The sequence below is a fragment of the Epinephelus lanceolatus genome, chromosome 12 (genome assembly GCF_041903045.1).
Source record: "Epinephelus lanceolatus isolate andai-2023 chromosome 12, ASM4190304v1, whole genome shotgun sequence".
Classification (NCBI taxonomy): Eukaryota; Metazoa; Chordata; class Actinopteri; order Perciformes; family Serranidae; genus Epinephelus; species Epinephelus lanceolatus.
The window spans coordinates 42,555,656-42,577,729 of NC_135745.1; the positions used below are offsets into that span (position 1 = coordinate 42,555,656).

Here is a 22,074-nt window from a genome sequence, read left to right on the forward strand (position 1 = left end):
TCAATGTCAAACCCTATATACATCCATCCAAACACTGACATCACTTTGAATCAATGCTTAGATTTCAACTGACAACAAACCTTTTCAAGCAATAAGCTTCATTTGATCTTGAATATTTTTCAGCTTCAGTTCAGCAAAAATATTTGAGTGTTAAGCCACTAAGTGTTTACAATATTTGTCCTAAACAGTAGTTTGACTTGTTGAGTGTTTGTTTGTGTCAACAGTAACTCTGCTCTCATGTGTTGCACTGATTTCAAAAGTAGGAGGATCACAACTCTTTCTACTTCAAATCAAAACAAGACTACAGAGCAACACACACTGGCTATGTGGACAAGCGTCCTGTCATCTGACGCACATCCGTCATCAATCAAAGTAATGGACAATTTCAAAATGTCAGCTGATGATGGTGCTGGATAAAAACTTAGCAAAGTCAGTAGGATTCATCCTCTGAGGAACATGAACGTGTCAAGCAACCATCCACGGAGACACTCTGCTAGTGTGTCTAAAAAGGAAATCAAAGAAGAGACAGTCATGTTAATATGAACATTAGAGAAACACATCATGGAGCTGAAATATGATACTGCTTCATCATTTGGACTCCTTCACCTCAGCTGACACATTCAACAGCACACAGGTTTTTGTATCACTCTCTCTCACTGTGGGAGGTGAATGGTACGTGATCTTTGGCTCAGGAACTAAACTGTTTGTAACAGGTAAGAATAAAGCTTCATTTTCCTTCAGTTGTTTTATTGAACAAGTTGAAAATGTGTTTTTAATGAGTTTGTGCTGCTTCAGGCTTTACATGTTAGTTTTTTCATCATTAGTAGAGAATTCTTGCAGCCATGCAGCTATTGTTACATAAAAAAGCTTCATCATTCCTGAAAAGATGTTTAAATCTCACTGCACAACTCAAGTTATTCTTTATTTCTGCAGGAGATTAAACTGATTCATATAGAAAAAGTAGGATTATTGGAAATGTTACAGATATACAGTATTTGATCCTCTCAGTGATTCAGCACCATCTCTGCTTTTTATTAAACAACATTATATATGATAATAAACACTATTTATATATATCAGTAAATGTATTATGACGAGCACATATTAACAATAATAAATATATATATTTCAAAGGATGAATTTTGTCTGATGATAAATGTTTCTTAAGATGGTAAATAATTATTAAATGAAGACACATATATATATATATATATATATATATATATATATATATATATATATATTTAATATATAATATATTACAGCAGCTACAGTTTGAATATTTCAGAAAGAATTTTTTATTAATATTTAAATGATATTCGATCAGTGATGATATATGATCATAAACACACAGACAAATATACACAAAATCAAAACTATATATTATGTCCAGTGTCATCTTAAATATATGACGGCAAATATTCTCTGGAGGGTAAATGTTGGCAGATTGTATGCATAAGTATATACAGCTGATTTAATTTCAAAAGGAAAAAACTGTATTATATAATATCATAATCAGTATTATTTTTAAAGACGACTGTTGTGCACGCTGACATGCTGTGTTAATTGTAGATTAACAAGAAGCTAAAAACTGACATTTAAAAGTTATTCAATTAATTGTTATATGTTGGTAAATGTGAAACCTATCATGTTTATATTGTCATCAATAAAGGGAAATTTGTATTTTATGTGAAGATAAATTATTGTTCATTGTTTATCAAATATTTAATATAGAAGAATAAAACTGTAAATTCTGTGAAGGAAAATGTCTTTACTATATTATATTATATTATATTATATTATATTATATTATATTATATTATATTATATTATATTATATTATATGTGTTATACTTTATTATATTGTAAGTTACTCTGTTTAGGATCAGCATGTTTTCATATTATTTTTCATTTCATAGCAGTTTTTATTCGTATTTCACAAGTGATTGTGTGTTGTTAAAATTGTTGAAAATTAATATGAATTGTGGAAAAAAAGATATTATTTATATATCAATTTTTTAAATTGGTCAGAGTAAAGTATACGGTGGTAAATGTATTGTGTCTTGTTTTACGTGAAGGTAAATATGTAGTAAAGTATAATATGTGTATTCATGTACCCGTCAGTTATTTAAAATACAGCAAATCTATTCTCTTTTTATTGGAGGTAAAAGTGACAATTTTTGATGTAATAATAATAATTCTTGTTAAATGAGAGTGAGTGAAGTTTGTCCATTAAAATAAAGAATAGTTTCTTTAGTGTCCATAGAAGACATGCTGACAGTAGCTGCTCAGTGTGTTTGATATGAAGGTGAATCCAGTATATGTAGTGAACTTTGTGCTGTATTGATGAGTAGTTTAGTGATCAGAGTCCATGTAGTTTCCAGGATCAGACTGAATGCAGTGCAGTGCTGTAAGCTGCTGCTGACTGTGTGAATGTGTGTCTGTGCTGCTTGTTGCTGCTGCTGCTGCTGCTGTCAAACTTCAGATGAGCAGGTAGTGAAGCCCGTGGTGAGCGTGTACCCAGCAGCATCCAGAGCCCACCTGGAGGGGAAGAGCTCCCTGCTGTGTCTGGCCTCAGCCATGTTTCCTCCTCTGGTCCGCTTCTCCTGGAAAAGACAAGAGGAGAATGGACCTCTGCTCCCTGCTGAGGGAGAGCAGCTGGAGCTCAGAGAGTCGGGACGCACCGCCGCCATCTTGCTGATCCGTCAAAAAGAGATTGGTACATATAAATACCGCTGCTCTGTCCAGCACCAGGGGGGCACAGTGGAGGCCCAAACACAACAAGGTAATGAAGGCTTGGTGACTGTGTTCAGCAGTGATTCAGCTTCATGTCAAAGAGAGCAGAGGAGCAGAGGACTGACATTTCTCACTGACACTCCAAACATTTCACTCCTTTTCTCTTTCAGAGGTTCCAGCTCCAGCAGCCTCCTGTCCTCCAGAGAGAGAGCCAGCAGACCTGCCAGCTCTGCAGCAAGCTGACTGTAAGATCACCTGCTGCCTCTCCTTCAATGCCAATCTTTCCTTTTTCACTTCAACATTTAAAGTCAATGTCCTGGCTCCACACCTAAAAAGCTTGCTGGGGCCCTGACTTGTTGGATTTAATAAGGGCCTTTGAGCTTTCATTCAAATTGTAGCCGACCCCTGTCTTCATGTAAAGCTGGTTGTCCCGTCTGGAAAAGTCCAAGTTATACTGATCAACATCTGCTCTGTGTGTGTGTGTGTGTGTGTGTGTGTGTGTGTGTGTGTGTCAGTGTCCTTCCAGTCTCAGTGCAGGGTGAAGCTGCTCTGTGTGCTGTACACAGTGCTGATAGTGAAGAGTCTGGTGTACTGCTGTGGACTCTCTCTGCTGATGATCCTCAGAAACAAGGGACCGTCCACCAACTGCACACATGCTGACTGACTGTTTTCTGCTCGCCTTTTCTCACCATCAAATCTCATCAATTCATCTCATTTATCACTTTGATCAGTGTTCACAAATATCACTTATGACGTCTTGTGCTTGGTTGTGAATTTCACATCCACATGTCTTAAATCCATAAATACAAATATACACAGATATATTTGTACATGAAGCCTTAATGGTTATTAAGTGTTGATATTTTTGGACAACAATGGAGCTCTATGGCACAGAGGAATAAGATCTATCAGCCTTTGATACACACACAATACTTGTTAGTAAAATACATTCAGTGATTTTGTTGATAGAAAATCCAAAGATCAAATAACACCAACATCATCTTTGAATCCATTTTTAATGACAACATCTTAATGATCTCATTATCTGGAGAGAACAAATGTTGATGATACAGATAATATTAAGAAAACTCTTATCTCAGGATAACTTCATTCAAAATCCACATATGAGATATGATCAGAAGATAACAGGCTTACTGAGAACTCCCACAGCAACTTTCACTGTTTTTATCATAGAATGCTTCTTTTATACATCATATTGAATATTTCTATTGATTTTCTTCATCTTATCAGCTTTAGTTAGTTTTTGATCCAAATCTTGTACTTTGCTTTTTGCTTTCATCTCTATTTTATTGACTGTTAATCACATTTGATCAAATCTGTAAAGTTCAACTTGATCATTTTTTATTTTTCTATTAGTAATAACAGTAGTGCTTTTATTTTTTATGACTGTCTGTTTGTGTTATTCAGTTTTAATAAATGAAAGAAAAACATTTTTGACTTTTATTTTCTACATCAGACAAAGCGTAAATCATTTCATTGAACATATTTGATGTGGAAAGAAAAATATATTTTCAGCTTCAAAATCTCTCTTAAATATAAATGTGTTTGTCTGCAGAGAAACTTTAGCAAATATTTAAGGTGGTGTCATTTCCTGTGTAAAAGAAAAATCCATATTCAGTGCTAAAGTGCATAATTGATGCCTTTCCATATAAAAACATAGAGAAATCAAATGAGTCCAATAAAAACACTGTCAGATGGTGTTGCTATAGTATTAACTTGAATCATTTCAGAACATTAAGGAGTGGATGAATGTTGTTGTCATGACAAGTTGAACATCAGAGTTGATTTTAGTATTCAGTCTCATTTCTTTGAGTTTCCTGTCTATGTTTGTTAGGTTGACCTCTCTCAGTTTGCTGCACTGTAACAAACAGGAAAAGTGACTCAATATTGAGCATGTTGTCAATATGCATCAATAATCATTGACTGCAAATAATGACATCACAACATAGCTTGTGCTTTGAAATGTGTGATATTTCACAGCTGTTTGTGCTGTGAAAATGCTAACAGGAACATACTAAAGCTGCTGATTGACTTCCTGAGTTTAGCTCCTGGAGCTCCTCACTTCTTGGACTATTTGATCAAAAAGCACTTTGAGTTGCTGAACCTTAACAAGAATCTGTTTGCATGACCACGCTCCTCCAAGCACATAGTTGAACAGACAAATGATGTTGATTTACAAGAGGAGCCCACACTTCACTACCATACAGTAATGTCAGTTTGATTCTAGATGTGAATATTGTGAGCCAGATTCTAACAGGTATATCTATGTTTGAAGACTTCTTTATAGCATAGGGCTCTCTGGGCTCAGTTCAGCTGTGTGTGGGTGGAGGGCTCAGTGGAAAAAAGGCTTCCAGACAACAAGACAAAAGACAAACAGCCACAGAGAGGGAGAGCAGTTGATGAGTGTGTACAGCAGCAGATATGAATCTGTTCTCAGTGGTTATTAGGACTCATAAAAAACTGTTGACAGCCCATCAACACTTCCTCTCCTGCAGCAGATGGGCTGTGTGGGTTTCTGCTCTGCAGCCTTTCTCACAGTAACAACACAATGACAGTTACAACCATGCACTCTGCTTAAAGAATCCAGATTCCAGGAACTTCACTCACTCACTACAGTGTTCACATGGGAATAAGAACTAAACTACGCTTCAAAACAGCAGCATGTTCACAGTCACAGCACACCAAGAAATCAGCTCAACTATTCTTAAATGCTCTTTCTGAAATCTTCTCAGAAATGTCTCTGTAAAAATACAATTTCACACAAGTTTGAAGTTTCAGAGTCTTTAAATCAGCACGAGAGGATTTGAAGCACTGACTCCTCCACCGCAACATTTCCAAAAATAAGTCTTACATGTGTTATCATTGATCAGAGCCACAGAACACAAACCACTCAGACAGAAACACAAACCACGGAGACAAACAAGTCATCTTGTTGTTTCACCCCCTCAAAAAAACATCTCTATCTGTTTCTGAAGCAGAACTAGAGCGGCCATGTTGCTTCACCTCAGGATCATAGTGTGCATACATTTTTAACACGTCAGTACAAAAACAAGTTCAAATTCATCTCTTCATTTTCTGCCATGTTTAAATAAATACTCTTCATACATGACTTCATCACAAATATGTTTTCTACATGTCTAACTTTTGTATTTCTTTGTGAAGCATTTTGTGATTCTGTCTTGAAATGTGTTCCATAAATATAAATCTTAATTCCCGTCTAATCAGTAACTATACCAATCCATTTCATCTTGATCAAACTCTAATAGTTAAGTGACATTTTATTGAATGATGAAAACAAACAGCTCCATTATTTCAGCAACATTCAGACTTGAGGCCGACTGATGAAGCCGCTGTGTAATCATTTTATAGCAGTTGTAGCTTCAAAGCAGCTCACTCTGCTGTTTGTTCATGTGTGTAAACAACAGTGTCATCAGCGTGGAGTTTTACATCCACACTGACACAATTATAAAAGGGGCTCAGCACTGAACCTGGTGGAACACCCACACCTACTGACTTGTATATAATAGCTGTGTGTATATATTTGCTGATCTTTGTTTAGCTTTGTTGTCCTTGTTTAGCTGTATGCTTATATTCATATCTTCCTGTACATGTGTTCTTGGCGCTGTGTGAAAGTATATTCAGAGCTACTTACAACCAGAGTCAAATGACTTGTAGGTGTCAACATACACGGCCAATGAAGCTGATTGTGTTTCTGATTATTTGCTATGAAGCCAAACTGGAATCCATCAAAACAAAGAGGTTTATAAAACACAGACACTTTGATTTTTCACTTTATTGAGAATGTGACACTGAAAGAATTTGACAAACCTGCCGCACTCTGCAGAATGTATTAAAAAGAAACACAAGAACAAAAGAAATACTACAAACAATAAAATATCTGACAGACAGCTCATGATTCAGATTCAATTTCTGTTATTATACAAGTCAAATTTAAAAGTGGAAACAAACTGAAGTATTAAAATAACACAAGACAGAATTTATGCTTGCAAATATATATATGTGTGTGTGTGTGTGTGTGTGTGTGTGTGTTTATATGTTGAGGATGACTCTATCTAACCTGTGCATAAAAAGATAAAATTTACAACCAATCACAAGACGTCATAAGTGACATTTGTGAACACTGATCAAAGTGATAAATGAGATGAATTGATGAGATTTGATGGTGAGAAAAGGCGAGCAGAAAACAGTCAGTCAGCATGTGTGCAGTTGGTGGACGGTCCCTTGTTTCTGAGGATCATCAGCAGAGAGAGTCCACAGCAGTACACCAGACTCTTCACTATCAGCACTGTGTACAGCACACAGAGCAGCTTCACCCTGGACTGGAAAGTCTGGACTGGAAAGTAGGAAACCTCTGAAAGAGAAAAGGAGTGAAATGTTTGGAGTGTCAGTGAGAAATGTCAGTCCTCTGCTCCTCTGCTCTCTTTGACATGAAGCTGAATCACTGCTGAACACAGTCACCAAGCCTTCATTACCTTGTTGTGTTTGGGCCTCCACTGTGCCCCCCTGGTGCTGGACGGAGCAGCGGTATTTATATGTACCAATCTCTTTTTGACGGATCAGCAAGATGGCGGCGGTGCGTCCCGACTCTCTGAGCTCCAGCTGCTCTCCCTCAGCAGGGAGCAGAGGTCCATTCTCCTCTTGTCTTTTCCAGGAGAAGCGGACCAGAGGAGGAAACATGGCTGAGGCCAGACACAGCAGGGAGCTCTTCCCCTCCAGGTGGGCTCTGGATGCTGCTGGGTACACGCTCACCACGGGCTTCACTACCTGCTCATCTGAAGTTTGACAGCAGCAGCAGCAGCAGCAACAAGCAGCACAGACACACATTCACACAGTCAGCAGCAGCTTACAGCACTGCACTGCATTCAGTCTGATCCTGGAAACTACATGGACTCTGATCACTAAACTACTCATCAATACAGCACAAAGTTCACTACATATACTGGATTCACCTTCATATCAAACACACTGAGCAGCTACTGTCAGCATGTCTTCTATGGACACTAAAGAAACTATTCTTTATTTTAATGGACAAACTTCACTCACTCTAATTTAACAAGAATTATTATTATTACATCAAAAATTGTCACTTTTACCTCCAATAAAAAGGGAATAGATTTCCTGTATTTTAAATAACTGACGGGTACATGAATACACATATTATACTTTACTACATATTTACCTTCACGTAAAACAAGAAACAATACATTTACCACCGTATACTTTACTCTGACCAATTTAAAAAATTGATATATAAATAATATCTTTTTTTCCACAATTCATATTAATTTTCAACAATTTTAACAACACACAATCACTTGTGAAATACGAATAAAAACTGCTATGAAATGAAAAATAAGATGAAAACATGCTGATCCTAAACGGAGTAACTTACAATATAATAAAGCATAACACATATAATATAATATAATATAATATAATATAGTAAAGACATTTTCCTTCACAGAATTTACAGTTTTATTCTTCTATATTAAATATTTGATAAACAATGAACAATAATTTATCTTCACATAAAATACAAATTTCCCTTTATTGATGACAATATAAACACGACAGGTTTCACATTTACCAACATATAACAATTAATTGAATAACTTTTAAATGTCAGTTTTTAGCTTCTTGTTAATCTACAATTAACACAGCATGTCAGCGTGCACAACAGTCGTCTTTAAAAATAATACTGATTATGATATTATATAATACAGTTTTTTCCTTTTGAAATTAAATCAGCTGTATTTACTTATGCATACAATCTGCCAACATTTACCCTCCAAAGAATATTTGCCGTCATATATTTAAGATGACACTGGACATAATATATAGTTTTGATTTTGTGTGTATTTGTCTGTGTGTTTATGATCATATATCATCACTGATCGAATATCATTTAAATATTAATAAAAAAGTCTTTATGAAATATTCAAAATGTAGCTGCTGTAATATATTATATTTTAATATATATATATATATATATATATATATATATATATATATATATACATATATGTCCTCATTTAATAATTATTTACCATCTTAAGAAACATTTATCATCAGTCAAAATTCATCCTTTGAAATATATATATTTATTATTGTTAATATGTGCTCGTCATAATACATTTACTGATATATATAAATAGTGTTTAATATCATATATAATGTTGTTTAATAAAAAGCAGAGATGGTGCTGAATCACTGAGAGGATCAAATACTGTATATCTGTAACATTTCCAATAATCCTACTTTTTCTATATGAATCAGTTTAATCTCCTGCAGAAATAAAGAATAACTTGAGTTGTGCAGTGAGATTTAAACATCTTTTCAGGAATGATGAAGCTTTTTTATGTAACAATAGCTGCATGGCTGCAAGAATTCTCTACTAATGATGAAAAAACTAACATGTAAAGCCTGAAGCAGCACAAACTCATTAAAAACACATTTTCAACTTGTTCAATAAAACAACTGAAGGAAAATGAAGCTTTATTCTTACCTGTTACAAACAGTTTAGTTCCTGAGCCAAAGATCATGTACGGTTCACCTCCCACAGTGAGAGAGAGTGATACAAAAACCTGTGTGCTGTTGAATGTGTCAGCTGAGGTGAAGGAGTCCAAATGATGAAGCAGTATCATATTTCAGCTCCATGATGTGTTTCTCTAATGTTCATATTAACATGACTGTCTCTTCTTTGATTTTCTTTTTAGACACACTAGCAGAGTGTCTCCGTGGATGGTTGCTTGACACGTTCATGTTCCTCAGAGGATGAATCCTACTGACTTTGCTAAGTTTTTATCCAGCACCATCATCAGCTGACATTTTGAAATTGTCCATTACTTTGATTGATGACGGATGTGCGTCAGATGACAGGACGCTTGTCCACATAGCCAGTGTGTGTTGCTCTGTAGTCTTGTTTTGATTTGAAGTAGAAAGAGTTGTGATCCTCCTACTTTTGAAATCAGTGCAACACATGAGAGCAGAGTTACTGTTGACACAAACAAACACTCAACAAGTCAAACTACTGTTTAGGACAAATATTGTAAACACTTAGTGGCTTAACACTCAAATATTTTTGCTGAACTGAAGCTGAAAAATATTCAAGATCAAATGAAGCTTATTGCTTGAAAAGGTTTGTTGTCAGTTGAAATCTAAGCATTGATTCAAAGTGATGTCAGTGTTTGGATGGATGTATATAGGGTTTGACACTGATATCATTCTACTTTGTTTTCAAGCCTTCAAATATCTTGTATATCAATATTGTGTCACATATGCTCATGAGACATTTCTCTGTTGATTAGCAGTTGAAAAGACATCTTCAAACTAAATCAATATTAGGATTCATCCTCTGGGGACCATAAACATCCACAACATCAGCATTGTGAGGAGGAATGGACTTTATTCCTGCAGCAGGTCAAAGCAGAAGATTTGAAACTTTGTCAAAATGCTAAAGCTTGTTTTTGTTTTTATCATTTTTAGACTTTCATTTGAATCCATGCATTTGCAGCACTACTTGGGGCTGGGTCACGGGGGCAGCAGGCTGAGCAAGGTTCTCAGGACGTTCCTCTCCCCAGCAACACTTTCCAGCTCCTAATGGGGGATCCCAAGGTGTTCCCAGGCCAGAGGCTTGTACTACAAAGCCACTTCAGCTCACTCAGGATAAGTGGAAACCACCACCCTGGTCTGCCACTCTACATGCACTGTACCAGTGTTTCAACAATGGCAGCAAAACAGTGTCCAGAGCCTTCAGCATCTCAGGGAGAATCTCATCCACACCTGGCACCTTGCCTCCAAGGAGCTTTTTACAGGGCTGTCATGCAACTGGTTGATTTCCCACGGTCTCACGCCACACCTCCAATTTCACACTCGAAAAAACAAGTGCTGGTAGTCGTTCCACTCCTGTACGGTAGGTGGCGCCACCTTACATAACTAGGCTACTACTACCTACAATGACGAATGATGCCCTCCTGCAGAGGATGAAGAAATATTTCAAGTCTTGCATTTCTCACCTCCAGATATGGTGGCATGTGTGTTGTGAAGCAGTTAGACCCCTCAGGAAAACGCAGTTCTGCGATTACACGCCGTCTTCCGCTGATTTCACGTCTTGTCATGGATTCCTGGAGCTGCCGCGGCATAGTGCAGAAATTATACTGTGGATGTGTTGTCGTAACAAATATGGCCACTGAAAGGCGCTGTCACGTAGATGGTGATGTAACAAGAGTCTGCGAAAAGGGAAGTGGTGTGTTTACCCCTGGTGGCGAAGAGCCTGTCAGTTATCTAAAAGCAAATGTCTGCATTAACAAAAGCATCTGAATCATCATCATAAACAATATCATGTTCCCGTGAGTCGTTAGTCTAATTTCTAAAATATAAAAAGGATTCACTGTTCACAGCATGGCCAGTAAATGTTGATAAAAAACAAGGTTTGCATTAGGGCTGCACAATTAATTGTTAAAAAAACAACCTTACTATGAGTATTATGTTAGTATTACCTCAATGAATTCAGCTGTTGCTTCGTAGTGTTGAAACTGTGAATAGCCAAGGTCCCTCAGTGTGCACAGAGCTACTGTCACAGAGCGACTCAGTGTCTGCGCAGCCAAGGACACCTTCATCTTCTGTGAATCAAAATTCACATGCTTGTCTGTTACCTTGCTGACAGCGTGCAATCCATCTTTTTTTTGGACATCATTCAGATGAACGATCTATGTCCAGTTGATCTGGCCAGTGGTGCTGGTTATTGGATTGTAAGCCTGCAGCATATTCTGTCCTAACTTCAACATGTGGCAAGCATCCATCATCACACACACCCTCTCACCAGTCACTGGATGTGGAAAAAGCTTCTTAAGGGCTCAACAGGGCTTCCCTTTAGCTGGCACCCAAGTTGGTTACACATGCTGACATTGGAGGCATGCCCATCCATTGTGACACATAACACTCTTAGCACTCTTGGCATCCACAGAACTCATCCACCTCGCTAAGAAGAAAAAGCAGTTATTTAATATGGATGCTCTGATCAGGATTTTTGTGGCTGATCACTAATCACTGGAAGCAGTATCGGCCAATGCCCATCAGCAAACAATTAATCTCAGAGACGGGGATCTATTTAAGGTCCTCTATTTATGGTTTATCATTATTCATTCATGGTAATGTTGATTATGTTAAGTGTAGCTATGTCTGCTGTTCACTCTGTGCAGTCATAACGGGATTAAATAATATGCACAGCTTAGATAGAAAAAAAAGGCTTCAAATAACATGAATTTTGCAGTGTATGTGGATGTGGGAGATTCATTTGGAGAGACTAGCTTTTGGACCATGTAAGTGGAGAGTGACGGCAAACTCCCTCTGGTCTTTGGTGTATTCATGGCTCTGTTTTGACAGGAGGTGTACTGGAAGATCTGAAATTCAATTAGCACAGGCTAATTAGTAAGTACCCTTGAAATAACTAGGAAGTCTTACGTAACAAAATGGGAAAGTTTTATACACTCAAGTTAAAATTTTCTCCAAATCTGTATTTTCATTTTACCTGAGTATGAATCGAGCCTCTCTTTCAGCTCTTCATTTATGAGTTGCTTCACCCTTAGAGCCTCCAGAACACCATGGACAGTGTTCTTTGCCCTCCTTTCTCTATCTTTTGCATTCTGCTTCTCTCTTTCCAGACTCTCCACCCGAGCCAAGGCTTCACTGAGTCTGGCCCTCAGATCATCAGGTGACAAAGGCAGTGCATAGGAGTGGTCCTAGAAACGATGATGAAAATATTATGAGTCATGTTTGTATGACATCACTCAGTCACAGTCAGTCACATTCTAACTGTAATCACATCACTCCTCAATTGTATTGTCAGCACTGTGTGTGTATCTGTGTCTGTGTGTCTGTGTGTGTGTGTGTGTGTGTGTGTGTGTGTGTCTGTGTGTGTGTGTGTGTGTGTGTGTGTGTCTGTGTGTGTCTAGGATGCACATTCACGACATGTTTCAATGTATGTGCATGTGTGTACGTCAGTATGTCAGAACAGAGTGACAGAGAGTGGGAGGTGGTGGGAGGGGGTGGGGGTGACAAGAGGTTTGAATATAACCAGGGTCGTGATGCTCATAGCTGTTTGAGGCATATAGTACTTAGTACTCACAACACTGGGCACAGGAAGGGGTTCGGTCTCTTGGACGAGCTGGGAACAGTCCACTGACAGGCTCTCTTGAGCCTTCTTTGAGGTCTGAGATGTCCTGGTAGCCACAGGCTAAAGTGAAGGATAAAATATTTGAATTATCTCACAGGGTAATACAAAATACACAGCTGATTCCTTCACATTCAGGGCTCTAGTTTCCTGGCGCAGTGCAGGGTGGCGAACCCCGCGCAAAGCTAGTTTCGAGCAGCACAACCCAAGGCGCGCTCAGTTTGATAGTTTGGCAGACCGAGGTGCGCTGACATGGGTGTGGCGGTGCAGCAGGGGGAGGTGTCGACAGATCCAGCTTGGCGCAGTGACAGTTTAGTGTTAAAAGGCTTCGCTGAAGGTGCGCTAAAAGCTCGCCACCTGAAACCAGGTCTACTGTCAGCGCAGGCAATGCAACTATCTGCAATCAGCACATAAATGAATCTCTGTATCGACTGTCCCGTCACATCTGATGTCAGATCAAAGGGGATTGGCACCGTTTGGCACGTTTGGCACGCGTAATGGAAACCCAACCTGATTTGATTAACACAGCTGCAAACTAATGAGTTCACATCCCTCTCAGCCAACCACAAACAGCCACAGCATCAGATAGGGAGTATATATTCAGCATCTGTCATCTCAGAAAAGTCAAAAGAAAAGAAACAGAGTGAGACTGCGAGAGAGAAAGAGAGAGCACGCGAGAGAAACGCAACATTGATTTACAATTGTGGTGACCACTTCCCAGGCTACCTTTGCATCATCAGCCCGTGGAGGTCTGCTCGCAGTTCCGTATATTCGGACACTGCGAGCTTGGACCTCCCGGACCAAAACATCAGTTTCCTCCTGGGAGAAGTTTGGCCGTCTGACGCTGCTGCTCTCTTCTGCCATGGCGAATTGAGTAAACTCTCATTACGCCTTCGCGCGGCGCATTTAAGGGCGAGGAGAGGGGCTCATTTGATTGGTGTGATGTGTGTAAAACCCACTCCACGCCTTCTCTCCTCCCTCTTTCCGACTTGCGCAGGTAGGAGGGACGGAGGTGGGAAAGAGGAGTAGCTGCGCCAGGCGCACGGTGTGCCAAACTTGCAAAATCCGCCTGGCCACACCCAGTTGGCGAAGCGCAGGTGCGCTGCGCCCCCGCCTCGCCCGGTCAGCGAAACTAGAGCCCTCAGAAAGGAAAAATAAAACACTTTCAGCATAGTGTGGCATTGACTTATCTAATACAGCCTATTGATATACCCTTTGGAGATGAGCTGGGAAACAGAAGACAGAAGGAATAGCTCCATCTCTGAGCCGGACTATTTGACCTGTTCTGTCAAAGTCCTCAGGTCTGAAATGCTCACTGCAGAGCATGGAGGACGGGCTAGCAGCTTTCTCAGCTCTTTGTCTTTGGGAAACCTACATAGTAGAAGAAAAGTTAGCTAAGCAACTGACAACAATCAGAGTAGTTCGTTCGGGGCAATTTTGTTTAGTAAGATTGACTTTTTCGTTGTTTGGAGTCTGGTTTGACCGCGGGAAGTCACAGTATTGTGCGCGAGACTTCATAGTATTATCCACAACGTCAAATTCTGTTCTCAAAATGATGTTATAATGGCCAAATACAATCAAAAGTAATTGTTCAGTCTTACCTGTGAAAGGTAATTCCCTGGGATCTGGTATGGATCGTGAAACGGTTCGTACATTTCCAAGCAGCACATGAGTGGGGCATCTTGCCCGGTCTCCCCAGCTTGCCACATCCAATATGGCGGTGACTTCGACATACGATTCAGGGCTCAATGCGGCGTCTACGTATTATATGTCTATGGTTTACCCGCCCTCACCACAACATAGGTATCATTTCCTAGACTCAACCAAACCTCATTTTAAAAAAGGCCCTGTCCTACTTAAGCTTACCTAACTGCATACACCTGAACACTTGGCTCCACGAGCCATTAAATTTATATAAAAGTTACTGAAGCACAATAGAGGGAATAAAAAGCTATTTCATTTAAAATCTGCAAACATACATGTCAACAGCATAACTTTTACTCTTTTACAAAATCTAATTATGGTCAAATTATGCTTTTTGCATTGTTCCCTCTGTCAAGCTCAAATTTTTGAATGTTTGGTGTCTAAATGACAAATCAGGACAGTAACTTTTTGAATTGGTCGACTAGGATGAGCTAGCTGCAATATAATCCCCCAGGGCAATGCCTCATTCATGTGCATGTCCATTTACAGGTCTTGTTTTTGTAGTTTAGTCACTGACATACAGTGCAAAAGACGGGTCCATGTCATTGGTCCGACAGCCCATTAGTCCAACGGTCCGCAGTGCTGAATGGCTCCCGGCGGGCGTATTTCTGCCTTGATGGTGCACCGCGACCGGCTCTGGGTCAGCTGGGAAAGGCTTGAGGCGGAGCAGGCTCACAGCTTATGTGTTTGCCACTTTCTTTTTCATTTTAACCCACACTATGATCTTTTCCTGACCCTAACCAAGTGTTTTTTGTGCCTAAACCTAACCAGACCTTAACCACAGGGCATCATGATGATTTCGGAACGGACTTCAGAACAGTGGGTTTAATATGGTCGGACCAATGGGCTGTTCCCCAAAAGCCGACACAAAACGCAAGTAAAAGTAACGTCAGCATTTAAAACAATGTTTTAGTAGAAGTCTTACCTGAGTCACCATCGCCATCTCCGCCCATCTTCTTCGTTCTTCGTTCTTCTTCTTCTGTTTAGCACAGTTTAGCATTGTGGACGTGGTTTGTAGGGTGTGGTTTGGTTTTCTTTATTTCTCAGTGTTCAGGGAATAAGAAAGCACTTTATTTTGTGTTATACAAGTGCTACTGGTTGGCTTATATTTTGACATTTCACTGTCTGCGCTTAAGTTAAAAATAAATCTGTCCAAGAGGGACAAACAAGATTTGAATGTGCTTATTTTGTAACCAGTAAAATAGTCTCAACTACTAGGTTCCACAATGGTTTACTGTTTTAGAATGGTATTGCAATTATGTGCATGTATTTTATAGGTCATTTTTGGATGACTGAAAGAAAACAATAATTTGAGGTAGTTTTTTTAATGTCTGCAGAATACTAACTTTCATGCTGTGGAGTCAAGCCTTTTTCTCCGTGGGATCCTTAGCGGTTAGTCTTTAGCTTTTAAACTTTACATTAAGTTCCTTATATGTGTTGTGAGAGCATGTAAAGGCATTTGGAGCTTTGTAAATGTCAAAAATGCTAAATTAGCAGCAAAGAGTACTTTATGTTAGCAGCTACATTAAAATAGTAGCCTGTTGCTGCAGCAGCCATCCTTTCAAGCAGCTGGGCAGAGCAAGCAGTAGATAGGCCAAAAATTCTGCTGTCATAAATGTTGGGCGCTAACTGAGCATATGCTCATTGATGGACATATTTAGCAGAACTGAGCCATTGTTTGTTTATGTGATTGAAATGATGTGGTTGGAATTGCACTTATGAGTTCATTTGGTAGCCAGCACACTAAAGTGATGCAAAACAAGGCAAATTAGAAACATGATTCATGACAAATGCAAGAGACACATTTATATTAATATCCACACAGCATTTATTTTATAGTATAAATGTATGTCGGTGTAATAGGCCACATTATGTTAGAAATATATCATGAAATGCTCTTTAGACTACAATAATACATAAAATATATTATTATTCCCAAAATAAGGTTTTAGTTCGATCTTAATCAAAATATATTCAACCATGAATTTTGCTTTAAATCCAAAATGGGTCTTGTGTCTACAAAGTAATAGGCTATATGCCACATAGGCAAGTCCTAGTTTCTGGTTTCCACTAGTTGAGTCACTCTGAGCTGAATGCAGGTTCACTTGTGAAGGCCCTGCGAGTCAGGGTGGCTTTGAATGAATGTAGGTATTGCCCATCTCCAGAATGCTGCCCCTAAACCCACCAGAATGCAGGAAGTCACATCTACCACATCCAAAATGTTGTGGGGGAGGACCCCCAGACCCCCACTATACCACCAGTGTCTCTCTCTGTATGGTATTTGTATGTAAGGTATTAGGCCCTATCCATCTCCAGCAGGCGCCCCAAACATCCGTTAGGATGCAGGGGATCAGGATCACATCTACCAAATCAGCTGACAAACAAAACCTTTATGTGGAGGCCTAAACGACAAAACTGTGGTCGGCCCCGCTGAATCTCACTCCAAGGTTTCTTGAAAAGTTGTCAGCCCTGTGACGACCTCAGTGACCTCTGCCAGAGATGTGGAGGAGAGTTCTCCCGAGTCTTCAGACTCTGCTCCTTCATGGAGGACGTGATGGTCGGGTTCATACGTTCTTCAAAGTGTTCTTTCAGCAGCAGTTCTCCTCAAATGTTGTTTTGCTCTATGTTATTAATGAGGCACTGTTTGATTCAAAAGGACATCCTTGTGTTTTTATCCCATTTATGTGTATTATTCATTTCATGTTATTGTTTTCTTTCTTTTGTCATATCTTTGATCGTTGTTCCTCTGTGTCACTAGAAAAACAAGTGAGAAAACTGTCCTCAGCTCATTTTGTTCTATTTGTAAATTAGATTGAAGTCTTACTTTAAAAAAAATATCTGTCATTTTATCCTTTGATCTGAATTATTATTTTATTTACTTTGATCTTTTCTTTTCTCTTTATTTTCCTTCATTGTTGTTCCTCTGTGTTTCTAGTTTGTCCTCACTGTGTGGAACAACAATAAAGCTGCTGGAATATCTGATAAAAATATGAATCAATATAATATTGAATAAATCCTGACAGCAGTAAAGAAAATAAATCCCTCAGTTCAGTGTGTTTGTGACTCTGGCTGAGATGGAGGTGAAATATGTGAACCTGGGCTGTGCTTTACTGCTCTCTTCCTGTCACAAACACTGTTTGACATCTGTTCATCTGGAGGTTTTTGTTCAGGCTGCAGGGATCTTTTCTCACTGTGGGGAGCATCTTTCAAACAGTAGCAGTAGTAGGTGGCTGAATGACTGAGTTTAACTGTCTGGATCTGCAACTCACAGACATTCTGTTCATACACAGCTGAGAAATCATCTTTCTGAGGATGATTGTAACTGTCCTTCACTATGTCACCACTATTCGTATTAATATCAAGAATCAGTGTGAATGTTTCTGTGTCTCTCTTCTGGAACCAGTATACATAATCGTAGTCACACTGGTCAGTGTTTCGACAGGTGAAGGAGACGTTTTCACCAACTCTCCTGGTCAATGTTAAATCATCCTGAATCAGCTGCTCTGCTGCCATGGCAACCAGCGCTGTAGAGAAACAGACAGGTAGATGAAGGTGAGTGTGACAGTGTTTGTTAAAGGTTGAGTTTGTGGGCTCCTGATTGGCTGGAAACACTCACCTGAACACAGACAGCACAGAGCAGCAGCTGGGAGGAAAAGCATTTTGTGCAGTGGTGTTTCCTCTGGTGAACCTGGGGAGAAGTGGCGCTCTGATGCAGCTGAGGCCAAACAAGGACGAGCTGTGAGATCAGACGAGGGCCACGTGGTTTCTAACAGCTCCTCAGACCTCCCATCAGCCCCTGCGGCCGACAGATGAGGCTGCTGCTGTGTGACAACAGGCCTTTTTCACAGCAGACATTTTGACTTGTCACAGAAGGAAAAGCACAAGTGTTACTAATAACATGAAGCATGGCTCTGTTCTATGACATCACATGTCTCTTTACGCTCTTAGATAGGTGTCACACCAATAAATCAGCTCTTCCAACATGGCTGTGTGACAGATTTCAAACCAAACTTTATCACATGCTGGATTTCTGTGTTTGCTGCTGGTGCTGACATTAAACATCACAGAGAAAGAGCACCACCCTGTGGTCAGTCACAGGAAGTGCAAGAGGATCCACATGATGCATGGTCGACATGATGCATCCACATGATGCATGGTCGCCATGACGCCAGGATGATGACGACAGGATGATGCTGACCACAAATCCCCACAGTGCCATCTAGTGGACAAAAACCAGTAAAGGACAAGTATCACTGGTATTATTGTTGTTCCTACTTGTAAAAAGAATTCAGATCCTTTTCCTCCTGCGACTAATACAACACAGTAAATTCTACTATTACAAATATTAGCACTACTTCTACTAGCTCTGATAGAAAGCTGAGGTTCTCACAGACTGAACCTTTTGTCTGTTCCTCAATCTGGTGGAAAAACACAGACTTTTCTTCATCTTGTGTTTTGTGCTTCATGTAAACGTTTCTGTGTGGATGGATAGCGGACTCTGCGCTGCAGCTGGCAGACTTCCAGCTGTTCAGAGCCGATCACCACACACAACTGTCAGGTAAAAGGAAAGCTGGAGGAATCTGTTGTTACACTAACAGTGGCTGGTGTCATGATGTGACAGTGATTCTCCTGGCTCCTGGTTCTGCTCATCATGCACACCTGTCTGCAATCTGCTCATCACCTCTCCCAGTCTGCTCACCTGCCTCTCATCAGCTCATCAGCCTGCAGTATATCTACCCCGGCTCTCCAAACATTCTTTGGGGGGGGCACATATGAAGCGGGGGGTCTGGGGGTCGTCCACCAGAAATGTCTTTATTTATGTGAAGGAAAAGACAAAATTCAGGCAGCAGGTGACAATTCAAGATATAAGAATATAATGGAATATAATAGAGTAAGGCTCTCAGGCATTCTGTATAGCTGTCAAATATTTGAGTCCTCCTTTGTGTCTTTTGTTTGGGGAAGTAACCTCTTTAAATGTGCATGTGGCAGCCATTCATGTCAATGATACATTCATTGATTTGAATTCATTTATAAACTCCTGGACTTTAATAGCTCACATGTGTTTCAGCAAGATTTCTGCTCATGTTCAAAACTCTCTGCACAGTCAAAACATATCCCACATATCTGTGTTCTCTGAGAAGTCCAGAATAATATTTTGATAAAACAAAGTCATGATTTAATGAGAATAAAGTCACAATATATCAAGAAAAACTCCAGCTGCTCTATACTCTGCTGTGCATGACGTTATTCAGACCGTCTGACAGACACAGAGCCGTTTGGGACTCTCTCTGGATGAGACAAAGTTTAGGGAAGCGGCTGTGTGCTGCTCTTCATCGGAGGTGGAAAACAGAAACTAAGTGAAAACACTTGTGATCAGGTATAGGGGAGACCAGGTATGGTTGTGACACTTTTTGTCTCAGCACCTATAACTGGCTCAAGTTTTGTGCTCAAGCTCTCAAATCTTGACACAAAGTTCCCTTTTTTGTCCACTACAAAAAGCAAAGTTTCCAACTTCTCCAACTACACCACAGACTGCATGAACTGATGTCAAATACAAGGAGTTCCAGTGTTACAACCTGTCCCACTATGGGGCTCAGTTGTAACAATAAGAGTGAAGAATTAACACAGTTACAGAAATGACAAGAACAAAAAAAGACACACACACACACACTAATAAAGACTTTGTATAAGGTGTAAGTCACTAACTCTGGACCTGTCAGATGCTGCGTACCTCTCGTGGAAGTTTGCTGCCTCAGTTCAGTAACTAGTCAAGACATCCTCTTTCTGTGCAGTGAGGATGTTGTGACTGCTGTGATCGCCCACACGGGGCAGCTGTGTTGATCCTCTTTCTCTGAGGTCAAGTAACGTTTTGCAGTATCTGCTAAATGTCAAACAGCAGATAGAGTCATCTTTGGGGACTGAGCTTACTGCAGAGCTTACTGCTTTGGGCCCTGTGGTGAGCACGGGGCCCCCAAGAGCGCTGGAAATGTCCCACAAACAGAGCCGGGCGGCCGTACGCTCACTACACAAGTTGCGTATACGCACTGATAATTATGCTAGGCCCCGCCTCCCCCTTGTTTCAAAGCAGGTGTCAGTGTTTACAACTTCCATGAGAGACAGATGAAACAGAGCAAGAGGAGATGCTGGATCATCAAGCAGTACAATCACAGACTCAGTTGATCCACATCCAGTCTCAGTCAGTACTAACACAGACCCAGTACAGCCGCAGCTTCAACAAATACTATCAGCATTAAATGTCAGGGCCCATGTTTTATCTTTTGGCCAATATCAAAGTTTTATTTTAACAGTGCTCCTTTTGTCTTTCTGTCTCATTTGATCACTGCACCAGACCTTACACAATATTATCAGATATTTGAAATGTATCTTCTTTACCATATGGTTGCCTTGTGCATCAGATCTTTTGCTCGTATCCTTTATCAGACAGCTGAGATTCAGCCCTCTACAGTTAACACATGACACTAAAATATGCATCAAGCTTCATCTTTCATTCATAGGATCAGGGGGTAATAGACAAATACTGTATTTACTGTGGTCCACTTAAAGATAGTGTTGCTGCTAACTGCTCCCACTTCACTTTTTACATGCTTATTTGTACATGATGAGTGCTTCAACTCATATATACAATACACATGAGTTGTTGTAGTGCCATGGTTACTGTGAGGAGGGCCCCCAAAGCAAATGTGCTTGGGGCCCCCAACAGTCCAGGTGTGGCCCTGCCTTACTGTCTTTCCCTGCCTCACCTCATCTGATGCACATTTGACTACGTGTCTTATTTTTTCTCACCAACTCTCCTGGCATGCTGAAACAATGAGTAAGATAGAAAGAGAAAATGTCTTCAATTATCATTGGGGTTAGTTGTAAGACTTTTCAAACTCTGTCACAACCAGCCCACATCCTCCTCTGTCAGCCATTGTTTAGCCAGCTGTAGCAGCATGGTGCTTTGAAATGAGCAAAGATGAAATGACTCACATTTTACCCACGACACAACTCTCTAATCTAATACAAGTTACATGATTCAAACTTCAACAGCAGCAGAATTCATCAAAATATAGATTTGGTCCAAAAAATGTCTGAAAATGAGAATTTTGGCTGTAAAACCTGCACACTTCTTCACACAGCTACGAAATATCACATGCAGGATCAGGAAGGAAGTGCTCATACAATAAATGTATTCCATGACTCATAGGTCATCCCTTCTTGGTCAAAGTGCTGTTGTTACAACCATCCCATTGTTACAACCATACCCGCTCTCCCCTAATTCTCCCCATTGTGCGGCCTATTGTCCACACACATGTTAACTTCACCACCTGTGATAAAGTGCAGCTCACAGCTGCAGCTTCAGTGGGAAGCATGAGTCTGGAGACAGTCCCAAACAGAGCAAAGGTGTCTTTCAGCGAGGG

At 39.9% G+C, this 22,074-nt stretch overlaps 2 protein-coding genes and 1 pseudogene across 2 annotated transcripts; 1 reads left to right on the forward strand and 2 right to left on the reverse strand.

The window, feature by feature from the left end:
• Nucleotides 1-304: 304 nt before the first annotated feature.
• On the forward strand, nucleotides 305-4,186 carry LOC144464957 (uncharacterized). Its single transcript, XM_078172801.1, has 4 exons — nucleotides 305-713; nucleotides 2,486-2,785; nucleotides 2,907-2,981; nucleotides 3,252-4,186. Exons 1-4 carry the CDS (start codon nucleotides 575-577, stop codon nucleotides 3,398-3,400), a joined length of 663 nt encoding a protein of 220 aa, XP_078028927.1. The 5' UTR covers nucleotides 305-574; the 3' UTR covers nucleotides 3,401-4,186.
• A 2,349-nt stretch (nucleotides 4,187-6,535) lies between these two features.
• On the reverse strand, nucleotides 6,536-9,441 carry LOC144464963 (immunoglobulin lambda-1 light chain-like). The gene is made up of 3 exons (XM_078172806.1): nucleotides 9,284-9,441; nucleotides 7,251-7,550; nucleotides 6,536-7,129 (listed from the first exon to the last, which is right to left on the reverse strand). Exons 1-3 carry the CDS (start codon nucleotides 9,420-9,422, stop codon nucleotides 6,966-6,968), a joined length of 603 nt encoding a protein of 200 aa, XP_078028932.1. The 5' UTR covers nucleotides 9,423-9,441; the 3' UTR covers nucleotides 6,536-6,965.
• Nucleotides 9,442-11,486: 2,045 nt separating this feature from the next.
• LOC144465136 (THAP domain-containing protein 6-like) lies at nucleotides 11,487-14,643 on the reverse strand (annotated as a pseudogene).
• Nucleotides 14,644-22,074: the final 7,431 nt, after the last annotated feature.